General features: G+C 45.8%; 1 protein-coding gene across 2 annotated transcripts in view; it reads left to right on the forward strand.

The window, feature by feature from the left end:
• LMO1 (LIM domain only 1) overlaps positions 1–22,356 on the forward strand; it is a 58,875-nt gene extending 36,519 nt beyond the window's left edge. For both annotated transcript variants that reach the window (XM_082283750.1, XM_082283749.1), the window contains exons 2-4: positions 7,041–7,254; positions 17,962–18,087; positions 22,106–22,356. In XM_082283750.1, the coding sequence (XP_082139876.1) occupies positions 7,041–7,254; positions 17,962–18,087; positions 22,106–22,211 (446 nt within the window). In that variant the 3' untranslated portion in view covers positions 22,212–22,356. The remainder of the gene's footprint in view (positions 1–7,040; positions 7,255–17,961; positions 18,088–22,105) is intronic.
• The last annotated feature ends 2,568 nt before the right edge of the window (positions 22,357–24,924 follow it).

Raw genomic sequence — 24,924 nt, forward strand, 5'->3', positions numbered from 1 at the left:
GAATTTCAGGCCAGTCATCCCAAATAATAGTTTTCTCATCTGTTTCTCATTCCCAATAATGGTTTTCTAATTCTTATACCGCTGAAAAGTTGGTTTGAAGGTAGTCACTCCATTGCCAGACTTTCTTCTACTACAGACACTGAAGGAGGGAGCTGGCCACCTGAAATAAGGGTCTTTGCCAGACTGCAGTATGCTAAATTGTGACTAATGGAGAAAAGTTGATCAGAATGTTCTCAGATTAGGTTGAAAGCAGAAGAAATTTGCATGTCTTTGTACTGCTTCCAGGGCTTCAAACAGTAAAAATGGATTTTACTGAAACACTGGATGTGCTAAGAATAAACTTTGGACACGTGCCAATTATGAAAAGTTAAAGCTGAAACAAACATATTTTATGAGCACAGGGAAAACATTGCTTCCTGAAATGATTTATAGAAACCGTCTTGCAGCAACAATTATTATGGTTTGTGTTTAGTCCTGCTGCCATGTGTTTCTTTATAGCTACAGGTTGGCCTCTGGTAGGAGCAACTCTGTAATTGAGAGAGGCTAAAAGCAGGTATTGGAAGACCCAAAACTTGTGAAGAAAATGAAAATCTGGATTCTAACCCTAAACCTCATGTCCTGAATCAGGACCTGCATTGGTACAGATTCAAATGATGGCAATGATTATTTTGGATATGTTAGCATGTCTGAGCAAATGGCTGGAAACAGGGTCCCTACATATGAGATTGGAAGCAGGTTTTAGCCACTCATGAAGCTTTGGGTTACTTTTAGGCAGCTGAAACTGCCAGGAGACACTACACTCTAAAATGTATTTCTCTACAGCCTGTCATGAAGTGTATGGACAAAAAGAAGTTGCTGTGTTACTGGGCAGAGGACTATAGAGTAGTTAAGATAGAAGTGGTGATCAAAATGTTGTTTCTCCCATTAACTGCCCTCTCCAACTACTTTTTTGCCATTCTTGGGAGATTTGTTCAGTAATGATTCGGAAGAAAGAATACCACAAATGAATTGCTAAAGCGACTGTAAAAATCACCAGCTGCATATTGCAGCATGAAACTGGAAATGAAAAAAGATTGTGGTTACCCATTGAATAATTCTGATGAATGGTCAAAGGCTTACTCATAAGCATTTAGTTGCAAGTACTCAGTGTTCCAAATGTAACGTTTTAATTGGATATACAGATGACAGGATGAGTTTCACCTTGCTGGCCGTAATTCTTCTGATGAAATTCTTGGTGAAGATGCCCGAGACAGCGTACTCTCCATTCAGTGGGAGTGCAAGGTCTGGCTTGTTTCACAGTGTGCAATATTCATAGAAGGTGAGTAATACAATACTGGGAACACAAAGTGAGTTTCTTTTTAAGGGAATGAAATTCACTGCATCTTTTTGGCAATGACTGTCTGCATTTACTTAAATGGGTGATGCAGGGCTCTAATGCTTTTAAATGATATCAGATCCTCTGATAAAAGACATAAGACTGCAGCCTATTTATTGTGATGAGACAGGAGTTAATAAGATTACTCCCACTCTTCAGTTACTTTTTCATCTTTTGCAGCCAAATGCTGGGGTTTTGTTAGCAGGCAAAAGGAGGTCAGTTCATTTAAAGGGTGTTGATGCTAGAAATAAACATTTTTTTCCCCTCAAATAGAACTCTGAAACCTAGGCTCAATTGCCCAACTGCCAAACCCCTGGCCTTTATACCAGAATTGCTTTTAGCACTGGAATGCTGCATCCCTATAATAACCACTTATATAATTCTTAAAAAAACCCTTAAAAATAATAATAATTTTTTAAAAGTGTAATGTAAACCTTAATAACTGTGGTGTTTGGCAGAAGAATGTTCAGAAATGTGGGGGCAGTGCCTTCAGACACTTCATTCAAGGAAGAATTTGTGCTGGAGAATAAAAACATAATTCCAGTGCTGTGTTGTGCAAGGTGCTGTACAACAGGGAGTGATTGTCACAAACCTTTTGGAGACTAGAAGTGTGTGCATAGTTATTTGCTTTGTTGTTGAGCAAGCTTTTACTCTTATGGTAGCTACTCTGAGGAAAAGTTTTGGTGTTTTAAAAAAAGAAAGCCAAAATAACAACAAAAAACCCACCCCCAAACAAAAGCCCCAACAACAACAAAAAAGCCAACACCGAAAAACTTGTCGAGGGAAAGAGTTAAAGCCATCTGCCTGAAAGCATTGTGTAAAACATACACACAGTGTTGGGGAAATAAGCCAATTATGTGTGCTTCACAGGAGGTGGGGGACTGACCTTTGTGTATAATTAGTTCTTTTATTTAAAGCAAAGATTTTGAATAGAATAACTAATTAGCTGTCATAAATGGCAAATTGAAGATTTTGGCCGGATTCCTTGGGGAGTGTGGGAGGATGTCCCTCCTCCCAGCCCGTACTGTACGCTCTGGCTCCCCTCATTAGGGTTGTTTTTAGTTCTCCGCAGTGGTAATGAGGAGTGCAGCGGCGGCACTTCTCGGAGCCCCCTCTAATAAGGCATGAAATGCAGGTGGAACAGAGCTGCCTCCAGCTCCTGCCGCCTTCTCCCAGCACATGTGGGTGTAGCCAAGGGCTCGGGGAGAGAGGGGAGGCTGAGGGGGGCAAGTTGGAGTGGAGGGGGTCTGAAAAGTCCTGGTGATATCACCTGTGTTTTATGCTCTGGACTGGAGTGTATAAAATACAGGCAAGCTGCTAAGCCTTGAGGCATATATCATTAGCTAGCAGTCCCCCATTACTCTTTCAGGCCAATTAACCTTTAGAGTTGCATTAGAGAAATTAGGTGGTGAACTTCCCTGCTTTCAGAAGGGACCTCTAGCTCTCTTGCAGACCAGAGCACTGTGGAGCCGTGCGCCGTAGGACCAGTGCAGATAACTGTTATTTAAAAGGTCTGCCATTTATGAAAAGTTCCCAGGCTCTCTTGGAAAGGAGGCTTTATGAACAGTGCCCTTAGAGGAGCTGCAGCTGATTGCCATGTGAATAGAAATATCAGTAAAATGGCTTAGAAAAATTTAGAGGTGTACTTAGTGGACACTTGTGTTATAAAGCCAGATGAATCATTTTACAGAAAGACTCCAACTGAGCAGATACGGGCTGATTAAAGCTTGTTTGTCTGGCTGTGAATAGAGGTAAAGTTTGGATTACTCACTACAATAACAGCCTCTTTAGACACAGACATAAATTTCAGTATGTCCAGAGGTGGTGTCTATAATTTTTTAATGTGTGTTGGAGATCTGAGCACTCAGAGCGGGTTTAGTTTTGTATTTACCAGCAGCAAGTCTATTAAGTTGTAAAGGGCAAAGAAGGGAGTGTAGGTAGCCAGAAATAGAAAGGATTCATCTACTGTTTCTAAGAAAAGAGAGCACTGGTTATCTAGCAACAGAAGAGGAGAGAGCAATTTGATGGTACTTCCAGAATTTGGCAATAATCAGTGTTCCTTTGTGATCACGTATTTAAATATGTGAGTGTCCAGCTGTTAATTTTTCTAGTTCTGCAACCCTACTCCTCATTTTCTAATCCTTGCCCACAGAGCACACATGGAAGTTGTTGAAGGTGACCCCTTTGTTTCTTGACAGCCCCTTAACAAATTGAACTAGGTATCTTGGCATTTTTAGGCAAGTACTGGGGGAAGAATGTGCATAGAGAAACGAAGCAGCATCAGAGTCTTGCAGTGGTGAAAATTCCAAAAAGAAAGAGCAGTTCTCTAGGTGGTTTCTGCCTGCAGAGCCCAGGCTGCTTGAGGTCTGCTGGAAGTGGGAGGCAGCAGGAGGAAAGCAGGGTTTGGTGTTGATTGTGTCCTCTCTCTGCAAGCCTCTGACTGTGAAAAGGGTTAAGCTGCTGAGATGCTTCTCTCTTGTTGCTTGGAAATGACATGGCAAGTGTTTGAGGAACCCTTGCTGATCAAGTTTGGCAGTTTTTGAAATTTTGTTTCACGCCTTGTCTGCTGTGTCAACTCACCAGCTAATTGCAGCTGCAACTTTCTGTAGTGGCTTGTGTGCTCCGTGAAGACCGGTTGGTTGGGATGTCAGAGGGAAACCTCACAGCCCAAAATGTAATTTCAAAACATTGAACCTGACCAGCAGAGGCTGACCTTGCTCGTTATTATCTGAGTGGGAATAGCAGCTTTGAACATCATATGATCTCTGAAATGGTACCTTTTTTCATTAGAAAGCCCCCTGCTGAACGCTGACCAAACACATAGCTTTTTTCCTTGCTTAAGGTACTGCTTAAAAATATATCTATACCTGTTCCTTTGCTAGTTATTAGAAGCAAATCAAAGTGTTACATTCCCCTTACTCGCAGGAGCCTCTCATAAGACAGTGGTGCTCTTGCAATAGCGAGGAGCTCAGATGGCTTGGCTGCAGAGAGCGAGGGCTGCCAGGGCCACAGATGGAACAAGAACTGCCCGTGCAGTCAGCCCTCAGCCATCCGGGCCTGCTTGCCACAGAACACCCTCCTAACCTGCCCTAAATGGTCAAACCAGCTTCTCCTAATGGCCCAGCCAAGGTTTCATCCCTGCACAACTGCCCTCGTGCTTGACGATACTGCTGCGGTGGAACCCTCTCTCTGGGTGAGGGCAGCTGTACCTCTGAAAGGGCACTGCTTTCAAAGGTGGGGCCTTGGGAAGTCCCATCTGGCTGAGGATCTTGTATTTCTGAACCACAGAGCTGATCTCAAACCCCACCCACGCAGCAGCCCTCCTGAGCAGGGGTTTAAGGTGTGCTGGTTATCTGGAATCTGTGTCTTTCCAGATGCAGGATCCTCATGATACCTACACAAACATTGCAAAAGAATTTGTATGATGACCCTGCTCCTTGTGAGAAATGCTCCTCTGCCTCTAACACAGAGGTACACATGTAGAGAGCCTGTTTGAGGGGTGAGTAATGACTTGCTGGTGTCTGGGGCTCCTATCTAAAAACATAATTCGCACATCTAGGTCCTAGTTTTCATAAGTGCGAGCTATTTTCTTTCATCACTGGTACTGATCTCACACAGCTTGCAAATGCAAATTCACGGGCTCGCCCTTCTCTGCCTCACAACAAGGCAGCCTCTTCTCACAATGTGCTGCCGTGGAGTCGGGAAGAGCATGGAAATTACTCGAAAATTGAAGCTTCTCTTTGCTACTAAAACGTACTTTGGATTAAAAAAACAAACAAAACCAAAAAAAGGTGTGTCTAGAACCATGGGGCCACTTCCCTCATTCTCGTAAGAAACTCTCACCAGGCGCGCAGGACTTCTGCAGTCTGACCCCTGGCACCTGCAGCATAATCCACTTCTGATGCTTCCCTGTCTTCTCCCTCTTTCCAAACGTGTGTGTGTTTCTCTGTGGCTTTGTATGTAGAATTTCTCTCGGCAGCATTACAGGTTGCATATGTGACAGTCTAACACGGGTTTTCACTTAATTATTGCAGATTCGTCACTGGCATCAAAAGTTTGCTTGTAGGGATTTGGCAAGCAGGTTTTGAGTGTGCTGCAGGAGAGGGCAGGAGGCCTCTTTAAGCCTTTAGGGTTTTTGAATGTTACTTGGCCTGTCTCTGTGCTGCTGAGACCACTTTGATTACAGATGGATCAATACCTCGCTGTTTGTGTGGAGGTGTCTTAAGTGTTATTGTCATCTGCTCGCGGCTCTGACAAAGCAATTATTACTGTGGGAGTGGTGGGTTTACATGTGCTGACCATTAGGCGCTCTCAGGTCACCCTGGCTTTTAAGGAAAGCAGCACATGTCACTTACTGCAGTGGCACTTGCTCGGTCCTCTCTGGTTAAGGGACTGTTAATAATTCTATTATCAAGCTGCTACTTTCTGGGACATCCAGCGCTTCCTACAGAAAGGGTGGATTAACGTTGTGTAACAGTATATAACCAGTGACACCTGCTACTGTGCCACAGTGTCCCTTCTCATCATCTCTGCATTGCTAAAGCCCACAGTGTGCTTCTTACAGGCCCAGCATTGTCATTTTTAGTGACTGACACCAGTAAAAATAAAAATCATAACAAATTAAATCAAGGCTCTAGAGCAAATGGAATTCTGGCATCTCAGTGAGTTAATTTCTTCTTTCATCATTTCCTGTCCTGTCCCTCACCTACAATACAATCCTTGTTTATTTTTCCACCTATTGATTCCATGAAGTCCTTTCCTGCCTCGCTCTTAAACTGAGAAGAGTGACAGGTATCACAGCTGTGTCAGTGCTCACCGTGGCAGGCACTGGCTGCTTGGAGAAAAGGAAAAACCTGGAGACAGCACGGAGAGGAAGGTGGCCACAGCAAGTCTCCCCCAGCCTCCTGACCTGAGTATGCTGTCACCACCTCATAACCAGCTATGCTTGCTTTGCAGTCCCAGTAGGGACTTCCAGGGAGGAAGAAACTCCTGGCTTTTTGCTACTGTCTCCATCAATACATGAGGAGGAGGAAAGCTCTGCTTAAAGAATGTGGCTTCACTAGTGGCAGAGGGGCACTGGTGCGGTTGTTCTCAAGGGTATTTGAATTTCATTTATTTTGGAGCAGTCCCTGGCCTGCTCTGGTTTTCAGTCAGGCCTCTGTCACCAACAGGATTCACAAGAGAGGAAAAACAGTGGCATAGAACATCTTTTTGTACCCACTCCTCTCCCTTCCCCATCAAACTTGATTCAGCCAAGATGCTGGACCGGGCGGGGGGGGAGTACATACACTGATGGCCCTTCTGCTCTTTTTAATTGTCTGTGGCAGGTAATTAACAACACAAGGGTACAGCTAATGAGGGGAAAAAACAAATGTTGAAATTGCAGGCAGTTTATTCTGCTGCAAGATGTTTGTTAGAAAAAGTCTGGTGCGTTGTGTCAGTCCTACCCTTAGGAAAAAAGGGCTGCGTTCCTGCAAGTGTCGCACTCCCTCTTAGCCTGCGACAGCAGATGAGGTTCGAATTCCTTTGGCTGTCAGCTCCTTGCAATGTGAGCTCCTTGTAATGGCAGCAGCAGCAGTGTTTGCTCACAGATCTGCCCCAAATGCCGCAGCCTGGCCGAGCTGTTTGGATGTCCTCTAAAGGAGGTGCTGTGTTTGCGTTGCAGGTGTGCCCATGTTATCCGTACAACCCAAAGGGAAGCAGAAGGGCTGCGCTGGCTGCAACCGGAAGATCAAGGACCGCTACCTGCTGAAGGCTCTGGATAAGTATTGGCATGAAGACTGTCTAAAGTGTGCCTGCTGTGACTGTCGTCTTGGAGAGGTTGGATCAACTCTTTACACAAAAGCAAATCTCATTCTCTGCCGCAGAGATTACCTGAGGTAAATAGAGGGACGTACTGTGGGCTCTTCCCGAAGCCTCTCAGCGTGCTGCCGGCTGTCTGGCTTCCCAAAGCTCTCCTGTGAACACATGTGCTCGTGCATGGCCAGCCCTGCCCAGAAGAGACTGGAGTTTCTTCCACTGTCTAAGCAGGGCTTTTTATTTGCACTTAACATATTTTGCAATCAGGGAGGTGAAATCCTGGTTTTAGGTGAAGGTAGAAGGAGGAGGTCATGACTTTTGTTATTATGGACCATCAAGAACAAACTCTGCTTGCTGAGTAAATTAGGAAAAACTCTTAATTCTCCTTGCATATCGACTGAGACCTGACCAAACCTTTACGTTTTCTTTTTCAGTCATAGCTTTCAGACAGACTTCTAGTCTTGAGTAAGGTGCATCCCAAGGGGCTCTTGTCTCTTCCCTAACTAAACAGAGCAAAACTCCAAAATTACAGATCAACTTCAAAAAATGTTTCTGTCTGAGGAAGTCAGCAGAGACCATCACTAACTCGGAGCTAGAACCATCCTGTCAGTGTGTGTCTGCAATACATAACACATGGGATTTTTTGCCTGGTGTGTATGGGGGTTTTGTGCAAGATACTTTATGCAAACATAAATGAATATTAATAAGACAGCAGGCCTAATGCAAATATTATTATGAGGGTCACACTGCAAAACACTCTGAGTTTTGCTTTGTTTTTCCTTTGGAAGAATGCACTTGATCTCCAGCTAATGTGTATGTTTTATTTTTCCTCATGCACTGCTAGCATTTCCCAGGCAAGCTCAACCAGCAAAACATCTGAAGCAAAGCAAACCCAGCACGCTGCTGGAAGGCAGGGAGGTAAAATGCCTTCTAACCTTGCAGTGTTCAGGGGCTGCCTAGATTAGTGTCAGTGCTCAGATGCTTCATGTGTTGCAATGTAAAACGCATTTCTGAAAATCTTCAGTAAATATTATCTCAGTAAACTTGAACAAACAAGTTTCTCCTTCTAAAGATGAGAGATTAAGCGCTGAGCCAAACAGAAGGACTGAGTCTATCAGCTGCCATGTGGGAGCTGCCACCTTGCCCTTCAGCCCAGCAGTGCACAAGAGCATCCTGCTCACAGGAGGGTTTTGGAGCTGAAACTCTTAAGGGCACACATGAAATATCCCGGCTGAAATTCTGCCACACAGGCAGAAGTTGAAGCTCCACATCTGGTTAGGTGGGGCGTGTCCCCAAAATCTAAGTGAGGAGGAGCTTGGGTAAGGGTGAACACATCTGAGGTGGAAAAGACAGGATAAGCAGCCCGTGGAAAAATGGAACGGGTGTGATGAGGAAAGAGTCAACTATCTTCACTATAATGAAAGAATTTTTGTACCTTCCTTAAATCTGAATATTTACTAATGTCACAAGTCACTTGCTCTGGAAGCATTCCTAACCCTGTCTGTGCTAAGCTAAAAAAAATTGAGCTCCAGAAGGTTCAAATTCAACACAGAGATTTCCACCCCCAAATTAGCATTTTGGTTCTCCTTCTTCAGCTTAGCTATACTTTTTCTGTGTTGTGGACATAATTCTGATGTGTCAGTGAAGAATACTGCGGTTCTTCCCTTTGCGAGGAAGTCTTTCATTGCAGTATCACAATTGGGTCATGCTAGATACTATCACAAGGACCCCCAAAATCTCTTAGGAGAGCTACTTTCAGGAATAGTTTTGTTTCCAGGAAGAACAGCTGCATTATTTTCTGAAGTATTTGTTTGTACTTTATCTTGTTTATACATTATCTTTTCTTTATCTTGTTTGCACCCAGCTTGCCAAGTGATCCAGGTCTCTCCATCTGTCATTCTCCACTTCATTATTTATCACTTCTCTTGACTTTGTCATTTCTGGTCTTGAAAAAGTGTTATATTTGTGTTGTTGTTTTTTTTTTTTTCATTTGACCCTGAAGATAGATATTCAGCTTTATTCTATGTATTGCAGAACCCTGCTACAAATACTGAGCTGGACAGTGTTTCCAGTTTACATTTGCTTTTTTGAGACCTGTGAGCTACCCCATGTTTTGTCCATTTAATAAGCACCGCATTGATTTTGGTTTATTCTAGTTTCATAACAAAAATAATGTGTGGCATCAAAGCAGACATGTTAAAGTGCCAAAGGACAGCACTATTGATGCTGTTAGGCTTAGAGGAGCCTTTCTATCACTGGAGTTGTAGAGCACTCCTTTCTTTCCTTGGTTTATCCCGAGAATGCTGCTTTGAGGTGGAAAAGCTTAATCTGTGATTTTCCCACTGGCCCCTAGATGATGTGAATTTTCTGGGGCACACCAGAAGCCTGTGCTGCAGATGGAAAAGAAGCCAGGCATTGCAGACCCCAGGAAATGGCCCATGTCCCAGCTTTGAGAAGAGAGGGCAGTTCATGATAGGAACTATGGAAGGCAACGGTTGGGACTTGTGTTTGACCATGGCCATGCAGCTTCTGTCACAGCACCAGTTAAATGTGGTCTCTGGAACAAACTTCTGTGCCTGAAAGGGGTCTTGTAACACCTCTGTCTCCGTTTTTCGGGTTGGAATAGTTCCTGGCCCGACACGGGGGAAGTCTGTTGCTATTTGTGCAGCATGGCTAAACTGTGAAGACTTTTGTGGCCTTTACATTAAATATTTCCCCCTTATCTGAATTTAGGGTGTTAGAGCTTTGAGTGTTTTTGTTGGGAAGAACAGTGTAATTGTCATATCCTAGGAAATTTGACCAAGACTCAGCTAGAAAGGAATAATAATGAATTCTGTAACAGTGTTGTTAATTAGCTTTCAGCTGTTTAGGCAGCTTTACAGATATCATGGCTTTTATTCTTACTAATAAGTAAATTTAGTTTATACTGGGTTTTTTTGGGGGGTTCTGCTGAACTCCTGGGATCTGTTCTCCTGAAGCTAAGAAACCCTTTCAGGCTCCTGGGATTGGAATAAGGGCATTGGTACACAGTCCCATATTTATAGAAATATAAAGCAATTTTTTTACTTTAAAACATCTTGTGTTGGCTTCTACATATAATATTTCTTTCTCCCTCTATTTAACTATTAGTTCTATTAATAGAAGGAGCTAAAGTTGCCATCATGTTCTTCTCTACTGTCTGTTCCCTCCTGGTAATTTGAATTTCTCTTCTTGGCAAATTAACCATTCCTGTCATTATATAATTCCTTCACATTAGGAGTTTTAGAGTTTCTATCCATGTTTTTTTTCCTTGTTGAACAACTCACGGTGTTTGGTCTACTAGTCAAATTTCAGCAGAACTCGTTCCTAAAAACAAGTTTTCATACTTCACAATGTAGTTGCACCCCAAAGGACTGGAGAACAGTCAGAGGAATTCAGCCAGAGGGCTCCTGGAATAGTCTGTTGGCAATTTGCAGCTCTGGGACCCTCCTGTGCCACCCCTCCTGAGGGCAGGTGTGGATGAGCCACAGCCACTGCAGGGATTGGGGTGAGGGATGGACCTGTGGCAGAGGGTGGGGACACGAGCACGAGCAGCTCCGTGCCCGCTGTGGCAGCGTTCCTTTGGAGCTGGCTTTGTCCCAGGCACTGGGAGCACGGTGGGCTGCCAGCTGTGTGTGCTGATCCTCGGTGGGTTTTCAGCAGCAATCTTCCCAACGTGTTCCAGGAGCTGCGAGCCGACCGTAGCCTGATCATTTGTTTCAAAAGATAAACTGTCGTCATTGCTTGTGAAGGAACATTTGTTAACCTTCACATTTCATAAAACACTTTCTTGCTCATTTTTTAATCATGAAAGATGAAATTGGATCTTGAGTTGTTATCCTTGTGGTATCACCTCAGTCTCCAGCTGTGTCTCGATGTATCTTTCAATACATTTCGTCTCAGCAAATAGATTTACCATTTGTTCCATAATCACAGTTCCAGCATTCCTACCTCTAATTATTTTTGATAAGCAAATGCTATTGAAGGAACTGCTTCTGGGACAGAGCAGCTTAGCATGCAGGCTCAGATGGCTCCTCGCAGCCCCCACGCAGCGATGTGTGTTTGTTCCGAGGCATAATTAAACATTCACCAAGCTCCGCTTCACAGGGATGGGCCGGGTGTTGCATCAGGATTTCCCATGAGGAACTGACAACTTAAATTTCACTGTGAAGTGCTGATGAAGAACGTGATTTTTCCTTTTTACTCAGCATGGTGCCCTCACACGAGCAAAGGCAAGTCGGGCTTGCTTTGAGAGGAGCAGAACTGTTGCTTCTGCGTGTTTGATATGCTGGCGTTGGGAAAGTTTTTCATCACGTAAACTGATTGGGGCCTTAATTAGACTCCAAAGAAAGCTCAAAACCTGCCTTAAAAAAATGATGGTGAATCAGTAAAAGAGAAGGGCTTTCTGGGAAACCCTGATGCTGTTCTCAGTGGGTTTCATGGCAGTTCTTTTCACCCACCTTCCCACATCAGGGCTGCAAACTCGGCACGGCATCACTCTGCACCTGGTGTTGGTTCCTCCAGGGAGCAGAGCAGCCCTCTGCATCCTGTCTGAGGGACGGGGACCTCCTGGCAGGACTGCCATTCCCTGTCACCCCTCAGCACTTTTTGTATCATGGAGGCTTGAACGCCACCCTCAGCAGCTCCTGCTTCAAATTACTCAAATGCTGAGTCCTGGGGTTTTTGCTCTACTCCAGACGCCCCGGGGCATTCATTCTGTCAGTGAATCACTTTAGGAGCCCCTTAGGTGAAGTGTTCTGCATCTGGCAAATGTGCAGGGTTTAATTTTCTTGTGGGATAAGAGCACAAACACGGGTGCCCTGCTCTATTGGCACAGGAGAATGTGGACAAATTCCCTCCTCCTGGTGGCCTTCCTCGAGTCAGTGACAACAGCCCTGAGCCAAACCACTAAACCACGGCTGGATGTGTGAGAACAAGCCTTTGGGAACCGAGATGTGTGTGCCCCAAGAGACAGAATTTCAGTTAATCTCCCCAAGACATCACCAACACTCCAAGTGTGGCTTCAACCTGCAGAAGCTGCAGCACCTTTGCAGCAGGAAGGAGAGAATTTGGGACTTTTTTTTTCCTCTGGAGAAGCACGGTGTGCATGCACGCACCAGGAGCATGCCCTGCCAGATTTTCAAGGGACATGTTCAGCGTGGGAAGGAGAGGTATAAATGCAGTGTGTCTGAACAAATGGTGTCTGCTCAGAGCCTAAAAATGTCACTAGACTGAAGTGCTGCTTTTGCCTCGCAATAGGGAGTGTCTTGCATGCTACATAGGATACCCTCACTTCTACACTTGGTGTCTGTACAGATTAAGGAGGATTAATTAGGCTCAAAATACAATGTGTCTTGGCAATATTGCTGTGCTTTGTGGTGTTAAAGTACAGATTTTTTTTTTTCCTCCACAGTAGCTGGGTTTCTCACAGCCTGTGCCCGTACTGTTTGTTTGTTTGTTTGCTTTTTGCCCTTTTTTTTCCATCTCCACAACTTCTCACTGAGGAGGAAAGCAAATGGGGAGTAATTCTGCCTGGCTCTGGTACACTAGCATGCCTCCAGCACTTTCAGCTTTGCCGTTTTCTGACTGCTCTGTTTAAACTCTCCTAAGAGGATGTTGTTGCACTTGTATTCAGCAGTGCCAGAGCAAGGATGGGCTTAAGGTCAGCAGGTTCAGTTATACCATGGGAACGGCTGGGGCAGGGGAGGAGGACTTGGACTTCTCCTACCTGCTAATAGTCCCAACCCCTCTGTAAATATCCGCTGGAAAGATGGAGGGAGAGGCCAAAGGAATAAAAATAAGTGAACATTCAGATGTGTCCTTCAAGTGAAAACAGACTCCCTTGAGCAACCTTGAAGTTCACGCCCAGTAATCTCTGAACCAGTGTGGTCACTTGGCCAGGGGCTGTTCCGTACTGGTTCAACTCCCCCTGCCATGCTGTCCTTGAATGCCAAACCCTTTGGCATACGAGATGTAAATTCTTTGGGATTGAACTTGAAGGCTTCATGAGAGGACAGCTTGACCAACTTCATTAGTATCAAAATGCATTTCCTTTCTTTCAGCTGACATGACTTCCCACTGCAGCCCTGACAACGGCGTTCTGGATAGGAGGGTGCACCAGCTAATATGTATTTATGGTGCTGAATCTCCTGTCACTGAGGCTTTCTCTAATATTACACAAAGGCTGATCACAGGAAAGTTGTCTGAAGTTGCTTTTAAGCTTATTTTTTTTATCTTTTTAGTGATGTTCAGGCTTTCCCTGCATTTATTGGTATATTCAATATTCCAGTCAAATCATGCTTGTAGCTCAGCATATTTCTGATATCCACAGGTGGGAAAAATACTGATTGCAGTATTTAAGAGCCACCCTCACTGAAAAACCAGTTTTTGGTTTGTTTCAAAAGGTGGGGACAAAACTGTTTCTTTTCATGATGATGGGTTTAAGGTACATAAAGCAAGTCTTGTTCTACAGCAGGTCCTGATGAAACTAAGAAATAAACAGCAGCAGAGAAGGTGTATAGGAAAACCTCTGTCACCTGGAGATGATATGAGTATGGAGTTCCATAGCTCTTCTAAAACTTGCACATCCAGATAATCTGGATATATAAACATATAGAAAAATGTGTAGTTGTACACAATATCTACAAATGTAGATATTTATCTGTAGGTTAGTGTTTAGTCCTCTTTCATTTCATAATTCTTATCTTTCAGTGTTGACAAAACCCCCTTTTCTGGGGAGGGATTATCAGGCTCGACTCAGCTGTTTGAATTTTGAACTTGTTTTGTGTTTAAAAAATCTGACTGACACTGCCAACCTTTCCTTTCTGTACCACTCATTATTTATATGTGCCTGTCCTTCTTCCTCTTTTTTTGTCTCCTGTGGAGTCAACAGTTCCAAAATTTTTACTCTTTCTGCAGAGGGAAGATTTTCTCCTTCTTTTTTGATTGCAAGCTGCTATCTAGTCAGACACCAGGCTAGAGGGGGCGAGAAGAAATGGAGACTCTCTCCTTGTAGGCAATGACTAAACCAGATTGTTGTTCCTAGTGGTGACAGAAATAGGCAATCAGGTTCTCAGTTTAGCCCCCCAAACATCTTGTTTGAATGAAAAATCTGTTAAAAGGTGCTAAACTTAACGTGTTCATATGAGAAGTTTCTTACTGTTTTCCCTCCAGTAAGAACTCTTTACCATTCTTTTCCCCCCCCCAAAAAAAACCCCTGCAGGGTGCTGTGACATTACTATAGTTTGAATTAACTTGAGTTGTACTCATGGAGCTGTTGAGGTCCAGATCACCATGCAGAAGACTGCTCTTTAGCCCAGACAGGACTACATAAAACCCATCCTTTGACAGTTGCCTACTGCTTCCAGGAGCACTCCCTTCTTTTCCCATTAATTCATTTGCATTCAGGGCTGCTCCTGTGTGCCAATTAGCTTTAATTTTTACTATACACACTGACATCAATGGCCAATGAGAACAGGGCATAGCGGGGTTTCTAGTGTGCCCATAAACTACAGAAAATTGTCCTTGGACAAACTCCTGCTTTTAGACTGGCTGACAACAATAGACATGGTTAAGTTCAGGCTAAGAGCCATTAAACATAATTACTACCACAGGCTAAAAGTTTAATTGTGCTAAATTTTAAATCTGCATAGTCTATGCTTATTTACAAGCTGGCTGGGTCTTCCTGTTACATAAAGGGGAATAAATCTGTACTTAAGAATTGTTGCCTTTTAACTTCAAAGGGAAGTGAATAAATAGGGTTTTTCAGAAGAAGCAAAACAACCCCAAACTGAAAACTTTCTGTATTTCCAGCTTCTTTTATGCCAATGGCTCGGAGCTGGTAAGTAGAGGCTAAACATCTTCTGATAGATTTTTCTGATGCGCTTCAACTTCGTGTGTGTGAATGCGTGAGAGAGTGTTGCATCTGTTACGAAGGTGTCTGGGGGACAGAATGCAGATCAGTTTGTTCATGTGGGGTTATTTTAAATTTAACCACAGATGGGGCTTGGGGCAGAAGGCTTTTCCTCCTGCTCCTTCTCTTCTCTCCCTCCTTCCAATAACATTAAGCTCCCCACTTCAGAAAGTTTCAGCTCAAGTAGCTTCTGGATCAGGAGATGTCAGAGGTGGCAGGTTTTCCACAAGCAAACAAGAAAAGGGAAAAGACTCCATTCATTTTGCGTCTTCTTCCAACAGATTGAAAAAAAGTCATGTTCACTGAGGTACAAGTTACAGCGTATTTTTAGAAGGATGGTGAATATATGGGGCTCTAAATCAGTCCCCGAAAAGCAGATTAAAATTAGGAGGTGCTAGAATAAGTGTGAAATGTTCATCTGTTGGGAAAGGGAGGGTGTGGAGGGCTGTGAAACTTGATAGAAGAGAAAAAGATTAGCACACCGACTCGCTGGAAGCTACGTTATGTAGACATTAGAAGGCAACACAATTTCAGCTGGACAGAACATAAGCTTCAGATCTCATGCAAACAGTCAAAGCTGTTTAACAATTGGTTTACCCCCAAAACCCCTGAAAGGAGACAGGTGAATACGATGCCAAATACATTTTTCATGTTTCTTAAGCTAACTGTTTAAATAGTTAAGTGAACATCTGTCCAAATTTCCCCATCATTTCCATTTAGAAAAGTCTCCTATTTGAAGGCTGAAGAAAAGCACCTGCTTAACAATGCAAATGGTGCTGTCTGGGGCCCCTTTATTTTGTTTAATCTAGATTGAGCTCCACACAACTGTGATGCTAATGAATAATGGATATTTTATACTTGTGCATGTAGTAGTGCTGGGCACAGAGCAAATCTAGGATTAACCTCCCAGTTTCCCTGCCTAATGCATTTGACTCATTTTTTTTGAGTTTGCTGTGACTTGGGTACTCTAAAAACGGATGCCTGGTTTTATGGGAAATGGGAAAATCCTGGCAAAAGCTGTCAGGCTTTGCTGTGCCCAAGTGGAAAGGGGCTGCTATGCTGAGGAAGGGAGGAATGTCTGGAGTAATGGCTTGATTTGTGAGTGGGTGCTGAATGAGAGCCAAGGTGTTCCAGGGTGGAGACCTGGACGCTTCTCAGTGCTGCATTTTTCCAGTCCAGTCTGCTGGCGTTAGGCAGCTGAGGCCCGTGCCCAGCTGCCTCCCCTGCCTGGCCTGCCTGTGGGGGCAGGAGCAAGAGCTTGCAGGGAGAAAGGGGCTGACTTTTGCTGGTGCAAATGATACAGCTGGGATTTTACTCTGCCTTTCAGCTTTCAGGTGACGGAATTGTAGGGGAAGACGTTTCAGTACTCCCTTTGCGAGTTTTCCATCCTGCACAAGTGTTTCTGTTTTGGCTTGCATTGTTTTGCTCTCAGGGAAAACACAGTGCTGTTTCTTCACAGGAAGGCCTGGGGTTTTCCGGCCAGGCCTAATGAAAGACCACTGATACCACTTCTAAAGAAAAATAAGGGTGGGCTTTCTTACAGCTGGAGAGCGAGCTGACTTCAGGAGCACGGCAGTGGAGGAGGGTGGGAGAGTTGTGTGGAGGTTTCTGTAACACTGCTGGGTGTTTTAATTCACAATTACTGGCCAGTAATAATTAGTATTGATTAGCTTGGAAATTGCAGGTTTAGAAATTGGTTATAGATTTTCCTGATGCTTCTCATCTGCGTGTTGTGGAATCAGCCAGAACCGATGGCTTGAAGCAAACCGTGAGCCCAGATCTGTCTGCGGGCAGCGGCGCGTTGCGTGCGCAGAGCTAATGGCCAGCAGGGATCGTACGTCTTGAGGCTCATCGCCCCCAAAATACAATTTCTATCATCTTCTAGGCCAAGTAACTAACCACATGCCTATTGACCAGAGGCTGGGGTGAACCTTGGTTCTGTCAGCCCGTGGATCAGTGCCCCCGGCCGGTTGGCACGGCTCTGATGCCGCAGTGGCACCGTGCCCCTGGCACACACGGGGTCTGCAGGGACACCTCGGGCGAGGGGGCCGCAGGAAGGATGCCGCAGTCTTGCTTGAGTCCCCCCGACGGGAGCTGTAACAGCAGCAGACATCTGGGGAGACAGATAGTGAAAGCCAGGATGGAAATGGCAAAGCTTCCAGTGCTGAAGGGCTGTCCTGGAGGAGCGGGGAGCTGAAGTGGAACGGCTGAGCATGCTGTTCAGGCCGCCGTGGAAGGGCTTAGCTGGCTCCCGGGAGGGCTGGGGAGGCAGGAGGAGGGGGGCACAGCCGGGGAGGAGGGCTTGCTCTCTGAGATGCCTTGCGAAACGCTGTGCACTCGTTGCAAGAGAAGTCGTGCTTTTTCTTTTTAAACAGCAGGTAAGTGAGGTTCTTCCTGAGCTCTGTTACAACGCTGCCTGCCAGGATTGGCAAAGTTTGCAGGACTTCTGTGTCCTGCTGCCAGCCTGTCCCTCCGTCAGGCTGCGGCCAAGTGCAGCAAGCCCATGTGGAGCAGGACGGGAAGCTCCCAGCACCTACCCCACTGCTGCAGAGAGGCAGATAGTTTTTGACTGAAATTTTGTGAGCCCCAAAATAGTGCTCTAAGTGTTTAATGCTTTTCTCCATTAGACAGCAAATTAGCCCTAGGCTCACAAACCAAATGAAGTTTCATCTCGATGATCGGAGCCTGCTCACCAGGCAGTTTTATCCCAAGTTCCCTCACGCTGGTTGGTCAGTGAAATGGAGACTGCAACTTCTATTTATTGGTGCAATACAGTATTTGATACTGCTAATTACACTTAATTAGTCCTTCCACCATTTAATTAAAATGGCTTCTAATGATTGTGCTTCTTTGGCAGGCTCTTTGGTACCACCGGGAATTGTGCTGCCTGCAGTAAACTGATCCCTGCCTTTGAGATGGTGATGAGGGCCAGAGATAATGTTTACCATTTGGACTGCTTTGCCTGTCAGCTCTGCAACCAGCGGTGAGGACACAGTTATTGTACACACAAACTGATTTATACCTTTGCCCGTGAAACAGGGGAAATGTTTGATGCACACTGCCCGTCTGGGGCTCGCAGCCTGCTGGCAGGGCTCGGGCTGGTTTGCCAGGCTGACCTGGGGGATGCATGTAAGTACCTGTAGCCCTTTTACTGCAAATCCCCTTGGAGCTGGTGGGAGTTGGAGGGGCAAGGGGGAGGACACAGACACAGACTGTACAGCTGCTGCTGAATAAAACAAACTGCTCCAGCGTCCTTTCAGGATCTACCCTCTTTGCAGAAGGCAGACGATGGTGAATGGACCTCCTCTGGCAAACTGACGTTATCTCGCTTAAATCATGTTTCTGACAAGCTCAAAACTGGGGATGGAAAAGAAGAAGGATAAAGAGAAGGGGCAGGAAGGAGAAAGATACTCTGGCTGAGCCCTTTCCAACACTAGGAACAAATCCCTTCAGTTGTTGTGTAACTAACAGGGCATCTTGGTGGTATCATTGAGTGGGGCTTACGTGTTTCTGCAGGGTTTTACCCAGTGGAAGATGCCTATCAGAGAGTATAATAAAGCATCATGCACAGTGTTTTCACTTTGACTACCTGTAGCCAGTTGAATCTGGGAGGGCCATGAAAAATCTTCCCGTGTTTGTTGGTCATTGTAGGCAGAATGGAAGCCCACAGAACCAGACCGTGTCACCTTCTGATGCATCCGTCCATCCTTGTCTAAGATAGACCTGAAACTGCTTGCTGTCCTTACTGCTTGCTTAGTCAGGCTGTACTGACTGCCCAGGGTCCAAGGGCTGTGCTGGGGTTCCTGTTCTGGGTCTGTGGTTGTGTTTCTCAAAGATGAAACTAGGATGCCGTGCCTCATCCCGTGGGAAGGTGTGAGAGAGATGACAAAACTTGTGGGAAGATGGAGAACCCAATTCTGTAAAAGTCAAGCTAAAAGCCTGACTTACACATGCACTGCTCACTCTAGAAAAGAGTCACAGTGGGATTTCTGATGAAGCAGCCATACATGAGTGTGAATGCAAACCCCTGCCGCCTTGCCCCTGAACTTGGGAGATCCTGTCCGATTCTGCTCTCGCACCCTCTTGACAGTGGCTCAGCCCTAGAGATGAATTTGGTGTCAGCAGGTTGGTGCCAGAGCACGGAGGAGGCGACTGCGGTGGCTCCCCTCCCTCACTGAAGGCGGGGGCAGTGCTTGTTGGAGGCACAGAGCTCCATGAATGCTGTCCCCTGCACGGGCGCGGTGGCAGTGCCGGGCGGCAGTGACATCTAGTGGCTCCTGGCCTTGGGCTCCCTGCGGAAGCCACGCGGGAGCTTTCAGTTGCCCGGTCTTGTTTGGTGACGCTTGAGCACAGAGCTGACACCCTCGTTCCCCTAGATGCTCCTTCCGCACTGCTACAATCACCAGTCGGTTCTGGGATTTGTCTCCGGACTCGGGCGTGTTGTGGGTGCTGCCAGGCTTGGCCCTCAGGAGCATCTCTTTCCAGCCTCCTGATGATTCCCGGGCAGGAGAGGGGGTGCTCCCAAACTCCACCCCAGAACTAGGGCTGGAGCATCTCAAATGTAAGTCCCAGCTCTGGGCTGCACAGGCAGGAGTGCTAGACTGGCCTTGGAGGTCTGCAGGATGAGTATCTGTCACCAACCCCCTACTTCACCCTTCTTCTCTCATGGAAAAATCCAGTGCTGCCTACTTTTCTTTTTCAGGAATTCCTTTTAAATTTCACCCTTTATTTCAAAGACTCCAAAGCATCTCCCTCCCTCCCTTTCCTCTCCAGCTGCCAGCGTGGTCCCACTCTGCCCTTCAGACAACCTCCAGGGCTGTCACTGCCCGGCAGGAGAGTGCAGGTAATCCCCCGTTCTGGCAGAGTTGTGCTGTGATGCACAAGGGATTTGTTCAGTTTGTGAGGGGCTGAGTTGTTCTGAAAGATGGGCTACGTGTAGATTCTTACTTTTGGCTGAGGCCAGAGGGCTACAAATTTTCATGACTTACTCTGTAGCGATTTTGGCTTGAAAGGGCAGAATGGAAGTGATCCTGTAAGAGATGACACTGAGAACAGTGAGATTAAGTAAACCTAAAGTCAAAATTGCAGAGGTGGATGCCAGTTCTAGTTCTGAATTGGAAACCTCACCTGAAACCCTTTCTTGTTCTTCAGGTCTGTAGAGATTTGATGATGAAGACCTTTCCTTAGATCTCTTCCAGTTTACTTGCCATTCTATAGCTGGACTCTGTAGAGAGTGCTGAATCTATCACAGCAAAATCTCTAATATTTTTACCAAGTGTGCAGTGTTTTCATTACTTTATTCCCTAAAACATCAGGTTTGCAGCAAGTCCTGCATTACTACTCAGCCTACCATGCTTTAAACCCCCAAATTCTCCAGCTCCTCCTTTGGCTCCTCTAGACCCAAAACCAGGTTTAGCAAGAGACAGCTGTTGACGATGCTGGTGGCAAGAGTAATTTTTGCATTTCTCTTCCTGGAGATTTATATGGCTCTTAAGGTGGGGATAAGTAGTGAAAAGCAAGCAGATGTCTTTTATTCACTGTGAGTAAACCAGCTGCTGGGGAAGGTGGTCATAAGGAGAGTGTGTGTGCAGTACTGTTTTTTACCATAAAAGCTGTTGATTTAAATTAGGAGTAATTTTTATCTATTTAATATACAGAAAAGGTTGAATTTCAGAACTACTTGAGCATGTGCCACAGAGGGAAGAAGATGGAAGGTCTTCAGTGAAATCCTATGTAGTGTGAACCAATGCCCAGTTCTCTGCACCAACTTGGCAAATTAATCAGCTTATTTGCAGGTGTCCAGTTGGAGAAAACTTGTGCCCGTGTTGGCCCTATGAAGGAGCTCTAAAATTATCAGTCCTGTTCTTTTGGCAGAAAATACTCAGTTTTATGGGGATGCTCTGCCTGAAGCTGCCTGAGTTACAAATGATGAAAGCACTTTAGACAAGGAGTAGGCAGTGCCAAAGCTCTGCCTGGGAGCAGGGGAAATGGGCATTTGAGGTCTGCTAAGTCTCCTGAGGATTGGGTCATCTCCAATTATCTTCCTTCAAAGCCCAGTGGATATTTAGCCTTGCCAGAGGCTGGTACCTACCCCTTCCTCTCAGTGCAGAGCTGCCTGGAGGCACAGTGCCTGACCCAGGGTGTCTCTCTGCTTTAGGGACCTGAGGCTGATTTCAGACTCAGCTCTTGGCGCAGCCTGTGCTCTGGTCTGTCACTGCCCTGCCAGTGTGATGGACAAAAACCAGCCCCTGAATTGGGTGCAGAGAACATTATTTGTTATCTTAGAAGTAAAGATTAGCTTCTGATTCCCGAGCAAGCAGGCAGGGCAGGCAGAGCTATTGGCTGCCAAGTCGCACCTCTCCAATCTTATATGTGGAACTTTTTTGACCTTAATGGTCAAATAAAATTGTTAAATATCACAAGCTTCTCTGTCAACTTCAAGACAAACAGAACAATTTACATGGTATATAGAGAGCAGTGCCCTTCGCTCAATGAAGATAAAGGTTAGGAGTCCAGCCACCGAGAAATTTCTATTTATTGTTCAGCACTGTACACAAGGGGGTGAGGGAGGACTTAATAGCCAGTCCTTGCCTGGAAATTAGTGTAAATACTGCTTCACCCGAGGGAACTGTGGAAATGTGGATACCAGCAAAAACTTCAAATAGGCTCCGTGTAATATTGCCCGCTTGATTTCCTGGCTGGAGAGCCAGTATCTCTTGTCTGCAGGGACAGATCCCTTAACTGCTCCCAACCTCCTCCTGCAGCTGCCATGCAAAGAGTGGGGCCTGCCCCCTGAGCTGCTCCCTGTGGCCTGGAGCCAAGCGTGGATGTGCCAGGGAAAGGGACAGCAAAACCCCAGGACAGCAAGGGGTTTCAGCACTGGCAGAGCTAGAAATCACACTCTGCTCACCAGAGCCGCCTTCAGACCCAAACCGCCTCAAATTCCCCCCGAAGTCACCTCCGTTCATACTCACGCCCACTAATCCTTTTTCATCTTCCAGATTCTGCGTGGGAGACAAGTTTTTCCTGAAGAACAACATGATCTTGTGTCAGATGGACTATGAGGAAGGGCAGCTGAACGGGAGCTTCGAGTCCCAGGTTCAATAACAGCCCCTGCTTTGCTGGAGCACTGTGGGATGGGCGCTTGGCCGCACGAGCAGCGAGGGCGTCTGTCAGCTTGCCTGCAATATTTTTTTAATTCTTGGTCCAGAGAGGACTATATACATTGTAGTACTTTTCCCCCCCAACACAAAGCAGTTACAATTTTAGATGTACAGTTGTGCCTGCTTAGCTGAGCACTGCATTGCCTGTATGTTTGTGAGTTTTTGGGGTCTGGGGGAGGGCTCTGTACAGTCTGTTTTCTGTATATAAACTGGAACATTTATTTTATGAAAAATGTAATGCAATTTTATTACTGGTGTGAATTAAAAATTATGAATGTTTCCTGGTCATCTTTGCTGTGCTTTCTTCCCCGTGTGGCAAAAGCCTGTATTTCCTGTGCTTTATGCTGAGCAGACTTGGAAACGTGTACATAAATCCCTGGAAACTGCATGGCAGAAACAGCAGAGGCAGGTTCTCTCGTAACACCCGGGTAAAATGCTGCTGCAGGGTTGTGGACACTTCCATCCAACCACCTGCTTCCCCGTAGAATGGGAGGGAATGAGCTGGGGGCAGGTGATGGCTGGGAGCCATTGGCACCGCTGGCGGGGTCCCACCGAGGCTGCTGTGGCGTGCTGAGCTGCTGGCTGAGAGGCTCCTTGTGGATGCAGACAGAGCACTTCCACGGAATTCCTGCTGGCTGGCTCAAACGGTGTCGCTAGTCTGGGCTGCGAGGAACAGGCTCCCTTCAGCCCTGCCAGTGGGTGCCTGGGCATTGATCAGAATATTAATTTCAAGGCTTTGCTAGGCAGTGGGATTTTCCCGTGGGGCATCACTTGTCCAGGTCAGAGCTACTGCGAGAGCTGATGTCAGGGCTGGGACGTGACCGGGCGCTGATGCAGCAGATCCCTGCTCTCCCAGCCCTTTTTGCTTACTCTGTGCCAGGTGCTTTGACCTCCCACACAATAAAAGCGATCAGATTTGAGGCATCTCCCGGAGAAAAAATTCTGAACTGTGTTCCTGCTGCGATGCTTTGTGCAATGATTTTCAAGGTTATGCAATTCATGTGCAACCCACTGGACTGTATCAAACACATTTCTTTGTATAGTGAGTGTCACTTTAATATAGTGCACCAGTAGCTGTAAAGGATGGCTGCAATTCTATTTATTTTGTCTCCGTGCTTTTTCTTAGATTTACCCCTCTTTCCTTTAATAAATAGACACCGACTACTTTTTTTCTGATGTGACTTAATTGGTTGCTGGTCCTGGGTCGCTTGTGTGTGCTCTCTGAATTGCAAATGCCAGATGCAGTGCAGCTTGGTGCTGCTCTGCCTGTTGCATGAAATGCTTTTATGTACGCCTGTGCTGAATAACGGCTAAGCAGAAGCAAAACACCACCAGACATTTAGCCTGCTTCAAAATATTGCCTTTCATCTAGAGCTACCCCAGACATGTGGATTGATTGAGTGATTTTCCTTCGCAAACAGATGTTTTGGGTTGGGAGACCCAGTATAAAATGCGTGGCCTCATCCCTTTTTATTCCCATAAACATGGAATAGCAGTTAAAGAGCCACTTACAGCTGCCTATGGATATAGGGTGTTCAAACTGCCATTCTGTTTTAGTGCTTCTTGGGGTTGGGGGAGATTGTCTTTTGAGAAACTGTGAAGTTGATGCCCTTTTTGTAGGGGCTATCGGAGGCAGCCACCCTGGGGCTACGGAAGGAGCAGCTTGTTGCCCAAATGTTTTGATTCCTTGCTTTGAAATGGGCTGCCAGACAGCCACTGTCCCTGCCTGTGCTCTGAGTCGATGCCTGCCTGCCTGCCTGCCTGCCTGCCCGCCCGTGGGATTTACTGCAATCCAGCACACAATGGCAGTGCAGGGCTGCTGTCCCACGGTGAGGAAGGGAGTGGTAAAATCAAACCAAAACCACTCACCAAACAAGCTGGTGGGGCTGTTCAGTTCCAGTTCAGATTCTTAAGCAGGGCTTTGGTACCAGTTTAAAAATCGAGTCCTTCAGAGAAAGGTACCTGCGTTACACCAGGGCCCATGAATCAGGTGGGAGGAAGGCCTGGGGCAGGACACAACTTCTCAGTGCTGAATGGGGTGTGGCGAATGTCCAATTGTTATGTATTATTAATAAAAATACAAGGGAGAAATTGTGCAGCATCCGTATTCCTCTTTTCTGTGTCTACACAGCAGACAAGGCCTACCTGCCACAGCCCGTGGCCCCAAGAGTGTTGGAGGTGGGATACCTTTAAAATAAAAATCCCAGGAGGACAACGCAATCATGAATTCTTGTCTGAATGCTGCAAATTTGCTTAATAGAAACAAGTGCTGGAGTGCAGACCTGCTGTTGAATAATCGCTTCCACTCTGTGGAGCAGAGCGTGGAAACCTTTTGATGGTGTTACAGTCATCACTTGGCATAAATATTCATTCAAGGAATCAGAGCAGAGTAAATGGCATTTTAGCCACTAATCATTTAGTATTAGCAGATAGCCTTTTTACTGCTAAAGATAACCACTGCCTAATCAGTTTAGTGACCACTGGCATATAGTATGACATTTAAGCCTGTGCCTCAGTCCCCGCATTGAGGACACGGCTGCCGGTGACCCCTCTGCCCAAGCCCCCATTGTTCCCTGTGTCAGCCCCAGCTGCCAACTGCACTCAACTGGCTTTAACTTCTGCATTATCTGCCATTTGCCTCCTTATCTTAGATCAAA

The sequence above is a fragment of the Coloeus monedula genome (assembly GCF_965178545.1).
Source record: "Coloeus monedula genome assembly, chromosome: 6".
NCBI classification, from domain to species: Eukaryota; Metazoa; Chordata; class Aves; order Passeriformes; family Corvidae; genus Coloeus; species Coloeus monedula.